Source organism: Anguilla rostrata, chromosome 1, assembly GCF_018555375.3.
Source record: "Anguilla rostrata isolate EN2019 chromosome 1, ASM1855537v3, whole genome shotgun sequence".
NCBI lineage: Eukaryota > Metazoa > Chordata > Actinopteri > Anguilliformes > Anguillidae > Anguilla > Anguilla rostrata.
In genome coordinates this window covers 39,723,965-39,736,641 of record NC_057933.1, presented here as the reverse complement: position 1 = coordinate 39,736,641, position 12,677 = coordinate 39,723,965, and the positions used below count along the sequence as shown (strand labels likewise).

At 51.1% G+C, this 12,677-nt stretch overlaps 1 protein-coding gene across 7 annotated transcripts in view; it reads right to left on the bottom strand.

Moving 5' to 3' along the window:
* Window positions 1–12,677, bottom strand: part of kiaa0586 (KIAA0586 ortholog) — a 204,575-nt gene that overhangs the window by 186,769 nt on the left and 5,129 nt on the right. For all 7 annotated transcript variants that reach the window (XM_064336570.1, XM_064336561.1, XM_064336598.1 and 4 more), the window contains exons 6-8: window positions 11,866–12,039; window positions 9,347–9,509; window positions 8,309–8,464 (exon numbers count right to left, since the gene is read on the bottom strand). In XM_064336570.1, coding sequence (XP_064192640.1) covers window positions 8,309–8,464; window positions 9,347–9,509; window positions 11,866–12,039 — 493 coding nt within the window. The remainder of the gene's footprint in view (window positions 1–8,308; window positions 8,465–9,346; window positions 9,510–11,865; window positions 12,040–12,677) is intronic.

Here is a 12,677-nt window from a genome sequence, read left to right as displayed (position 1 = left end):
GGCTGCCGCTGCCCTCCCGAGAGAGACGAGCACGTAGCGCGCAGCAGGAGAGGGCGCCTGCGCTTTAAATGGAAATGACTGAGGAGGGAAGGAAAGTATAAATTAGCCAATCAAATCCCAGAGCAATTACTGTAATGTCACAGGCACATACGGCCGCTCCAATCGGCCGCTAAATTAGCATCAGTGAGGCTTAAGAAGAAACGGCTCTACCTGTGCACGTGTCTTTGTGTGTGAGCGTGCGTGCGGTTGTGTGTCCGTGTGTCCTTTCACCATAGTATGCGCATTGCTATTTTGCCAAATCATCCGCGTAAAATCAACTGCAACACAAACTGAATATCAATTTCACCTGGCAGTGAATTTACCAGGGAAGTCTAACATCATGAAAACCCTTCTGTACGATGGACAGCTGAAGGTTGCCAGCTCTTCTTCAGGTCAGGCTGAAAGACAGGGCCTTGTCATCGCCCCAGAACACATTAACTGAAATACATATTGACCCACGTGTCAAAGTATGCTTTCTGTCCTCACTGATCAGCACATGTTTACAATGATCTAAAGCATATGACCTGTGCATTCCACTGAAGCTCATTTTACCAGAACAAGCAGACGCAATCTATGTTTTACTACATCCTAATGCTCTATCATCTACTACCAAGCACATACATGACAAATAATGTGACAAGTCAGGCTCGTGCACACACACAAGTCAGGCTCACACACACACAAGTCAGGCTCAAGCACACACAAGTCAGGCTCACGCACACACACAAGTCAGGCTTGTGCACACACAAGTCAGGCTCAAGCACACACAAGTCAGGCTCGTGCACACACAAGTCAGGCTCACGGACACACAAGTCAGGCTCGCGCACACACACAAGTCAGGCTCACGCACACACACACGTCAGGCACACGCACACACACACGTCAGGCTCACGCGCACACACACAAGTCAGGCTCACACACACACAAGTCAGGCTCATGCACACACAAGTCAGGCTCGTGCACACACACACAAGTCAGGCTCACGCACACACAAGAGAGGCTCACACACACACAAGTCAGGCTCACGCACACACACAAGTCAGGCTCGTGCACACACACAAGTCAGGCTCACGCACACACACAAGTCAGGCTCACGCACACACAAGTCAGGCTCGTGCACACACAAGTCAGGCTCACGCACACACACAAGTCAGGCTCACGCACACACACAAGATAGGCTCACACATACACAAGTCAGGCTCACACACACACACAAGTCAGGCTCACGCACACACACAAGTCAGGCTCACACACACACAAGTCAGGCTCACACACACACAAGTCAGGCTCACGCACACACAAGTCAGGCTCACGCACACACAAGTCAGGCTCGTGCACACACACAAGTCAGGCTCGTGCACACACACACAAGTCAGGCTCACACACACACACAAGTCAGGCTCACGCACACACACAAGTCAGGCTCACGCACACACACAAGTCAGGCTCACGCACACACAAGTCAGGCTCGTGCACACACACAAGTCAGTCTCACACACACACACACACGTCAGGCTCACACACACACACACGTCAGGCTCACGCAGGGGTCAGCGGCGCCCTGCTTGCACTCACAGGGTCATGGGATACAGAGCTGGGACCAGTGTACCGTACTGTACTGCATGTACTGTACTGTACAGAGGAGGCAGGGGCAGCACGAGGCTGACTGACTGCAGATGTACGAAGTGGGGGGGGGCTCTGTGTGCTGCTCAGAGGACCGTTTTCACATCCCCGCCCATTTACAACATTAGGGCTCGCAAAATATTTTATTCGTTTCCCTATCGTTAGTGACACGTTTCGGTATCAAATGGCTTCAAAATAATGGAGGGCAATGTCAGTATCGGGGCAGGATTTCAAATATTCACAAATGCGTGAAGCCCCTCACTGCCCTATATTCCTTTTCATGTCAGGGAGTTAGCATTGCTCTGATGTGCGCCAGAGACAAAGAAATGAGATCTAAAAATAGCCCTATCCCCAGAGAGAATTCAATCAGTCTAGCAGCCAGAGAAATGATATGAGAGAGAGAGAGAGAGAGAGATCTGCTCCCAGCTGCAGAAATCGCACGGTTGCCATGACAACCTCCCCGCAACACCGCCAGCGAATCAAAATGAGGTAATTCCAGAGATGTTAGGCCACGCCTTCCCTTCGGCCCATGCACAAGGCGGGGCGCGGTGAGAGGTCATCAATAATGCACAGCAGACAGCTTTCACCGAGAAGCTCGCGTAACACTCATTACCACCAGCACTCGCTGCCGCTGCTACACAGCTAGCGTGTGTGCCACTGACCCCGCTCACGTTTCAGCTACACACTGACAGCACACACACTCAATCAGCTTCTGCAGAAGGCAGCGTTTGAGAGAGCAGTTAGCGCTGGAGGCTGCACAGACGCTGAAGAACGCACTGTGACAAGAGCAGGCCAGTCAACCCATCTAGGCTAAGCGGTTTAGCCACAAACTACAGGGCGTCCAGCGCTGAGCCACGTTCGGACTTTACCGGGCCTGACCGCCCGGAGGGTCCCAGCGTCCACACACCGAGGTCTCTGCGTTAGGAACCTCACTAATAAAAAAAAGTCCTGCTGATTAGTGTGGCGTATCCGAAACGTGCAGAGAAGCAGGGCGGCTTCGTAGCCACGCGCAGCCCAGCGAGAGAAAGAGCGGGGGGTCCGGCAGCAGACAGCTCCGCCCACCCGCAGCCCTATCCGCCGTTCTGCAGGTACAGACAGCGGCCGCGCTGACAGCTGCTGAAGGTCAGCCAAAGACGGCAGACCCCGCGTGCAACTGTCTGAACAGAGCAACAGAGTACGGTCTTCATCGCTCATTAGAACAGAACCGGGTGCAGAGGACTGGGGTACTGGAGGACTGGGGGACTGGGGGACTGGGGGACTGGGGGCGGAGGATTGGGGGACTGGGGGGGCGGAGGATTGGGGGACTGGGGGCAGAGGACTGGGGGACTGGGGGCCAGAGGATCTGGGGGAACTGTGGGGCGAGAGGATGGATGGGACTGGAGGACTGGAGGACTGGAGGACTGGAGGACTGGGGGACTGGGGACTGGGGGACTGGGGACTGGGGCAGAGGATTGGGGACTGGAGGACTGGGGGCAGAGGATTGGGGGACTGGAGGATTGGGGGACTGGGGGCAGAGGATTGGGGGATTGGGGGAACAGCACCAGGGACATGCAGATTCTTCTGCGCTGACCTTGCAGGCAGATACTGCTTTATAAAGGTTAAAGGCTTTTCACACACGCACGCACACACACATAAATATACATGAAATGTGTGTTCTGAGTGAGTGTTTTTGTTTTGATCATTGAATAACACATATATTTAAGGTGCATAAGTAGTACCTGAGCTCCAGTGAATGTGTGTGTGCATGCCTTTCTGTGCTGTTAAAGGGCGATGTCCAGGTGAAGAGTCGGCACACTGCACACAGCGCTACCCCAGAGCGAGACTGCGCAGCGCAGGCAGTGAATCATGCAGAGGACAGACGTGGAAAGCAGAGGCGCTCTGGCCCTGTTCTGTGTGCTGGTCTGGCAGTCAGCTCCAGGCCGGCGCTGCGTCGCATGGAAACGCAGAGCAAACAGACGCACCTGCAGCTGCGCCGCGAGAGCAGCGAGGCACAGACGCATCTGCAGTGTCCTCTGCACACAGACGCTCTCCCCACGGGGCGGTCTGCACACACAAGCATACATACAGAAACAGCCACACACATTTTACAGGCCATGTTATGTGTCATGATTACCCTTCTCATACACACAAACACACACACACACACACATGCACACTCACTCACACACTCTCTCACACACACAAACACACACACACATACACACACACAGACGCACGCACACTCTCTCACACACACAAACACACACACACATGCACAATCACTCACACACTCTCTCACACACACAAACACACATACACAAACACACACACAGACGCACGCACACTCATGCACACACTCACACTCTCACACAGACACGCACACGCACACGCACACGCACACGCACACACACACGCACACACACACACACACACACACACACACACACACACGTCATTCTGACTGCAGGAGATCTGGCGGAGCGCCTCGATTCAGACAGATTAGATTGGGGGCGAGTGGGGGTGGGGGGTTGTCCTAGTCTTCAGACTGCACGTAGGAGAGGCCCGGCTCTGACCTTTCCAGCAAGCGGGGGGGGGGCGGCCTGTAATTACAGCTGAGGGAGAGGGGGGGGCGATACCAGGAGCCGCTGGGGTTAAGACGCACGCCATACACAGCCCCCCGTTTTCATCTCAACCTTTCTGCAGTATCAGCTGCACAAACACATGAGCGTTTCTGTAAAACAGCCGCCCCGTCGCGAGCACAAAGGGAAAATGGCGGCTCTGAGCGACGCGCCCCTGCGCAGGAGCTCAGAGCCGTCCCTCCCGCCTCGCTCTCAAGGTGAGGGAAGCGCCGAAAATTCCATTTGCGCCCCGTTAAACCCGAGAATGAGAAACCCCGCGGGCGAGGTGCTGCTGCTGCTGCGGGGCGGGAGCGGAGAGTCGCTTCTGGAAAAACCCGCGGCGGCCAGAGGCTCGCGGGTTCATCCCAGTCCAGGACACGGAGAAGACGACGCAGCGCGCCGGTAAATCATAATGGCGACTGCTTTCTGACGTCCTGTTCATTTCCACCACCTCTCTCCCCCCCGGCGTCAGTCCGCCCCGTCCCCCTGGCAACCAGCGTTTGCGGGGAAACCAGCCCGAGCCTGGTCGCCTTCCGCAAGATGGACGGATGAGAGACGCGGCTACGCCCACGCGCCACGGCAACACTGTGACACAGCCTACTACTCTCGCACAGGCTCCGCCCCAAACCCCAACTGACACCAGCAAAAGGGCTTTTCAACACTCCCTTTATTACACTACACCGCGTTTTTACACTCTGTGTCAATACTACACCACCCGCATCCCATTCCATTTCCTCCCTCTAAAATCCCAGCATGCACCACGACTCCAGCTAACCAGCCACAATGTATAGGGGGAGGAGCAGACAGGGACCAAATTAACATGGCCACAGAGCCTGGCTGGCTTCTTACGTTTATCTTCTCTTATTTTTCCCTTTTCTCCCCAATTCCACGTGACTGAGTTACCGTGTCTTCATGCACACAACCTCCTAACTGATTTTCCACTGGCTAGTGGCGTACTTCAGGTTTTCAGCCTTTCAAGCTGGCATTAGAGCCATTTGTACAGCTTTCACACACAGCTCATTGTCTTGCTTCTGACAGTAACAGCTGCTTTAAGAGGAGCCTGCCATCCCACCCCTACCCAAAATACAACGGTGCCAAAATATCTTTTGACTGGGCAGAGTGAATGTTGGTGCATTCTAGAGATGGAGCAGAGCAGAACTCCGAGGTTTGGGGTGCTCTGGGTGCTTCCCCTGTGGAAAGAGGGACAGGCACGCGGGCAGCCATTTTAAAACGTGTAACACACAGAAGGCAGAAAAACCCCAGCACAAAGGAAAGGCACTCCGGGCACAGAGCTGAAAGGACGCCGGCCTGGCGTCGGCCCGCTAGCACCCGCTACGTCGCGGCGCCGCTATAGGAGGACGCTCCTCCGCGATGGTCTACAGAGGCTCGGCGAGCGGGCTCTACGAGGCGGACAGGGCGCACCCTCCCCGCCGCTTTACCGCTCGCCGGCAGCGCGGCGGCCGCTCCCTCCACTTATTTTTTCCGCTCGCCTTATCCTGAGGTGATGAGGCAAAAATAAGTGGCTCCAGACCAGCCATCAGGCGGGGTGGAAGTGTACCTTCACGCTCACATCATTTTCTATTGTTTTCTTAACTGCCAATCTCTGCAGCATTCAAGCTTGCCTTCGCTGGGCGCTTAGCAACTCCACTGTGAGAGACTGCTATTGCCACCAAGTGGCAGGCAGAAGTACTGCCGTCTGTTAGTGCCTGTTATACGCGTGCTGTTAGGCAGCATCTGAAGAAAAACCATAATAAGCAGCACAACGTCCAAGCACATTAGTAAGAATAACTGAAACTGTCTCAACCTAAATAAGAGGCTTATTGTAAAAGTCCTAATAGAGAAAGCAGGTAGCAGAATGGGCACTGTTCAGATTAGCAGACTTTCAAAGGAAATAATCAAAACATGACAAATGAATGAGGCAGTACATCCATAAGACATTAATAGCTTAGGAATTCTCAAAATGTGAGAAGGAAATGTCCTCATGAAAAAAAGCAGTGTAAGTGTCGCTATTGAACAAAACAATGCTACAGACAGGAAAAAAAGTTTTTAAAATGTTTAATGATTTCTTTTTTCTTTTGTTCAAATGATAATGTAATCATCTTGAAATAAGAAATATTACAAAAAGAAAATAGTTCAGCAGTATATCAGTGATAAATCGCAACAGCTGGCATATGTCCCCATGTTGTATAATGCAAACTTTTAGGCTGCGATCCTTTCAACATATTTTGTCCGAAAAACAAGGTCAGCACTGGCAGGACACACACATATACACACACACACACACACACACAAATACACACACACCTTCCCCATTACGGTGCTGTGTGCCGAGTGCAAAGCCACGGCCACAGATTCCCAGACTACCCTTGAAAGGCTTGGCCAGGCTCCCGTGGTTACTGCGGAACCGATCGCCAAGGAAACAGGCGGGGGGCGGGCTGGGCATGTGGGAGGGGACACCTGCGGGTTGCTTCGGGAGACCGAGGCGTAGCAGCTGTGCCCACGCCCCAGAGAAAGCCAGCGACAACCCAGCAATACCGCAGTGTCCACCAAGGAGAAAGCGCTCACATCGCACTTCAGTGACCACACCATACACACGAGAGGTTCAGCAGGGGAAACTGCTATTGTCACCATTGTGTTTAGATGGGTTTGGAGGCAGAATAAACATTTCATTTTAAAGTGGGACAGATAACAAGCTCACACTAGGGCTGTCAGATTTAGATTTAAAATTCCTTTTTCCTTGAAAAGACATTTTTTAAAATACATTTTTTATTTGTTAATTAACATTTAAATATGTAACTGAGACTCATGTACGTATGAGCTGAAAATGTAACATGATCTGCGTCTGAATGACCCTTTTCCGCTCCCCTGCATAATTAGGTTCTGAATTTTGAAAAAAGATATGATACCATCGCTCATTAAGGTTCTGTATCAAGACATGATGATGTACAGAAAGCAAGCGTCACTGCCAGTTGACCTGAATGGTCATATAGTCTCCATTTGATGTGTTCTTGTCAACCACATGGAAGCTGCAAGGCCTTGCTGCTGATTGGCTGTCTTAACACTCAAAAGATATCAGTGGGGCCTTTTTTTCCTGGAAGCATCCAGAACATCTGAGTACTACGCTAGGAATAGTTAATTAATATAATATATTAATTAAACATTGTTGGCAAAAGATATCAAACACCCATGTGAGATGTATCTACTTACATTTGAATATGGTTGCATTATGAATCACACATCCCGCTGTGCACTGTATCTACCCTTAAACACTGGAATATGCGGTTCACCATTACTGAAGACCTGTCACACATCCCTGTGTGCACTGTATCTACCCTTAAACACTGGAATGTGCAGTTCACCATTACTGAAGACCTGTCACACATCCCTGTGTGCACTGTATCTACCCTTAAACACTGGAATATGCGGTTCACCATTACTGAAGACCTGTCACACATCCCTGTGTACTGTACTACCTAAACGGGAATGTGCATTCCCATTACTGAAGACCTTCACCAGCTGTTGACTGTTCTACCCTTAAACACTGGAATGTGCAGTTCACCATTACTGAAGACCTGTCACACATCCCTGTGTGCACTGTATCTACCCTTAAACACTGGAATGTGCGGTTCACCATTACTGAAGACCTGTCACACATCCCTGTGTGCACTGTATCTACCCTTAAACACTGCAATATGCGGTTCACCATTACTGAAGACCTGTCACACATCCCTGTGTGCACTGTATCTACCCTTAAACACTGGAATGTGCGGTTCACCATTACTGAAGACCTGTCACACATCCCCGTGTGTGTAGTGTATCTACCCTTAAACACTGGAATGTGCGGTTCACCATTACTGAAGACCTGTCACACATCCCTGTGTGTCGTGTATCCACACACAGGGTACTGTAGGTGCTTCAGCAGGTGAAAAGCGCTGGCTGGCTGGGGCCCGTGTTTTTACACACGCAGCCCACGCGTTTCTCTGAGCGCAGTCAAACCCGCGCGGCGCCCGCTGAGTCAGCGCACAGCAGCCCACAGTAGCGGTACTCACCTCCTGCCGGGCGGGAAGCCTTCTGCGGGTCCGGCGCGAGGTGCTCCTGGCCGGTTCGGGCCCTGGCGTCCCGGGACATGGGCATAGGGGCGAACCTGCGGGGGGCCGGAGTCTCCGGGGGGGTCCGCCTCCCGCGTCCGCGCTGGGCCGGGTCACCTGGGGAACGGAGGCAGGTCAAGGCAGGACCTCGGGCTCCTGTATCCCTCTCTCTCTCCACAGAAAGCTCACCGAGCGCTATATGGTGAAGGATGACTCATCTGACCATATCACTTTTTTCAACATCTCTGTAGACCAGTGCCTACGGTTTTTGCACGACTGAACTCTTAAATGTGCAATCATCTTTGCAATGAGGTGCTTATGCACTGCAACCATACAATAATATCCCTCCTATGTAGTTGTCAACGGACTGTTCTTGCTGACACAGTCTGATAACGTCCTGCATTGCCGTTCTTAGTCACCTGCGGAAATGTTGCTCTCCTGTTTTTCCTTACATATCACTCTAATGCACGAACATCATGGTCATTGTGCTCGTTCGACCACAATTTCCAACCGTATTTACTGATGTCTTTCCCATAGTATGTCACTTTGTCACTTTAGTCACAGTTTCTATTGAAACACTAGTCAGTTGAGCAGTGTTTGTGACTGAAGCTTCTGCCATCCGTGCCCCAACAGTGAACCCTCTTTAAAAGTCCCTTTGATCTTTTTCTCTTGCCATCTTGATCCAAAATCTGAGGTCAAATGGGCCTGCTCAGCATTTTTACACATGCCATAGAGCATGATGGGCTTTGGAAAAAAAAGCTTCCGTGCTGCATTATGCAGTTTGTTTTAACAGTGAGCAACAAGCATCTGTAATGAAATACAGGCGTGAATGAAATGTGTGTGTGTGTGTGTGTGTGTGTGAGATAGAGAGCGCTTGTGAGAGTGTGTGTGCGCATGTGTGTATGCGCCAAACATCTGTAATGAAATGCAGGCGTGTGTGAGAGCGTGTGTGTGACAGTGTGCCTGAATGCAGTGACCTCATCACTCTGACAGGCTTACCTGCTCCTGTCCCAGCGGTGGTGGGGGCCAGGGGCCCGGGGGGCGTGACGCTCTGCTCACGAGGGCCCGGCGCCAGCTGCAGAGCGGGAGCCGCGGACGCCTGTGGGGCGGGGCCAGGGACGCGGGCCGTCACCACATCCAGGGCGGAGCCCAGAAGACGGTTCTGGGAGGAGAGAGAGCGTATTCAACACACGGGCGCCATGGTTCATTCCCCGTAAAACAATGGTCATATTTCAACGGTTATAATAGTAGAGTAGTATAGTATATAGTATAGTAGAAGAATATACAAACAGTAACATTTGTAGCATATTTTGTTACACAAACAGTAAAAGCAACAGGTAAGCTATCTGAATAGCGCTATTCGTGGCAGATTCACCACTGCGAATATAGTGAAGCCACAGCTCAGAGGTTTCCATAAATGCTTGCATTTTGTTGCTTTCTCGTTGCAGATCGAAAACGTGTGCAACGTCGCAACAAAATCCGACGCAACAACGTTTCCATGGCACTTCATGCGCACGATCGTCGGCTTGTCACATAAAAGTTTTAGTATTGCAAATATTTTATTCGCTTCTGTCAAATGTATAAAAAAAGAAGACGACAAGTGTCATGTGACACGAGCTTTTGTGCCAAACTGGGCAGAATGGAACGGGTTAGTGCCTGGTGCAGGCCAGAGGCATTCAGGGCTTTGTGATCTAGAGCAGGAGAATACACTTCAGGCTGCTCCAATGCAGCCTGTACAGGGATACCATGCCTCCGGAGGCTGCCTGTGTGTAGTGATTATTCTCCCAAAACAAATTACATTTAATCTTATTTTCAGTTAAAACCATTTTCTATGGCGAATGCAACCACAGACTGCTGTGCTCTAAGAAAAAATTACAGAAAATAAACTGTCCCGTTATAATATAATTTCCAGAAACACAAAATACTTTATAAAGTGATATTAAATCACTATTAGATGTGTATATTCGAACAGAAAACTAAGACTGGATCTAAAAATTTTACGCTTCCCTTTGAAAAGCAGAACGGCAACCATGTGGTGCCAAAGACATGTACAGCCCTGCACTAACTACTCAGATATCAAGAGCTCAGACCAGCATGCAATGCAATAACTGTGTACATAAGCACTGCTAGGGAGGGGGCTGGGATGCACCATGCCACCTCATGGGGAAACAGAACAAGCAGCATGAAGACAGACACGTCTCAACCGGACGGCAGAGCCTCCTAATTTGAGGCTGCTGGGACAGAGTGACAGCAGCAGAAATGTGTGGAGGTGACAGGCAGGGAGAGCGGCAGTGCAGAGGAGGTGAGCCAAAGCAGGAGGGGAGCGTCCCAAGGGATCCGGCTGCGCACATGCAACCCAGTCCCAAGACTACGCTGACATCCTTTCATCTGCAGTGGGCAGCAACAGACTGTCTGGAGTCTGGACATCAAGAAGGGAAGGAGGAAGCGGGTTTACACACAACTTAATCGGATCTTCGGTGCTCCAACTGACACTACGGCAATGCAGCGTTTTTCATGTTCACATATCCATGGGCCACCGCGCTCACTTTAAACAGTTTGTTTTTCTTCTTTACAGGAGTAAAGCAAGACATTATAGGGTCACATGATTAAAATGGATGAACGCCAAACCATCAGTGTTATGTGGTCACCATTACAGTTGAATGAGACAGAAAGCAGACACTATATTTTTGCTTTGGATGTTTAAAATTAAGTGACAATGTTTTTAAGAGAAATGCAGAGCCTGCATTAGGCCAATTTCTGCGGTTAAAGGAGAAATGCAGAGCCTGCATGGGGCCAGTATCTGCAGTTAAAGGAGAAATGCAGAGCCTGCATGGGGCCGGTATCTGCAGTTAAAGGAGAAATGCAGAGCCTGCATGGGGCCGGTATCTGCAGTTAAAGGAGAAATGCAGAGCCTGCATGGGGCCGGTATCTGCAGTTAAAGGAGAAATGCAGAGCCTGCATGGGGCCGGTATCTGCAGTTAAAGGGGAAATGCAGAGCCTGCATGGGGCCGGTATCTGCAGTTAAAGGGGAAATGCAGAGCCTGCATGGGGCCGGTCACTGCAGTTAAAGGAGGAATGCAGAGCCTGCATGGGGCCGGTAACTGCAGTTACAGCAGAAATGCAGAGCCTGTATGGGGCCGGTAACTGCAGTTAAAGGGGAAATGCAGAGCCTGCATGGGGCCGGTATCTGCAGTTAAAGGGGAAATGCAGAGCCTGCATGGGGCCGGTATCTGCAGTTAAAGGGGAAATGCAGAGCCTGCATGGGGCCGGTATCTGCAGTTAAAGGGGAAATGCAGAGCCTGCATGGGGCCGGTATCTGCAGTTAAGGAGGAATGCAGAGCCGCATGGCGAATGCAGTTAGGAATGCAGAGCCTGCATGGGGCCGGTATCTGCAGTTAAAGGGGAAATGCAGAGCCTGCATGGGGCCGGTATCTGCAGTTAAAGGGGAAATGCAGAGCCTGCATGGGGCCGGTATCTGCAGTTACAGCAGAAATGCAGGGCCTGTGCTGGGCCTATACCTGCAGTTCCATCTGTTGTTCCTGGATCCTCTCCAGGTGCTGCAGTCTCTGCTGAGTCAGGGAGTGGAGCTGCTGCTCCAGCGCGCTGCTGCGGTCCTCCTGAGGCCTGACCGCCTGCAGCCGCTGCAGGTCCGCCGAGAAACGCGCCAGCTGCGAGTCCAGCTCACTCTGCGCCTGCAGGCACAGTCTGCATTAACACCATACATTAACACCCCAATACTACACCCTACATTAACACCCAAATACTACACCCTACATTAACCCCTCGGAACTACACCTAACATTAATACCCCAATACTACACCGCACGTTAACACCCCAATACTATACCCTGCATTAACACCCCAAAACTACACCCAACATCAACACCCCAATGCAACACCCTGCATTAACACCCCAATACAACACCCCACATCAACACCCCAATACAACACCCTGCATTAACACCCCAATACTACAACCGATATTAACACCTCAATAATACACCCTACATCAACACCCCAATACTACACCATGCATTAACACCCCAATACCACACCCTACATCTACACCCAAAACACATACATTAACCCCAATCACACCATTAACACCTCAATAATACACCCTACATCAACACCCCAATACTACACCTTGCATTAACACCCCAATACCACACCCTACATCTACACCCAAAAACTACACCCTGCATTAACACCCCAATACTACACCCTACATCAACACCCAAAAACTACACCCTGCATGAACACCCCAATACTACACCCAACATCAACACCCAAAAACTACACCCTGCAGTAACACCCCAATACTACACCT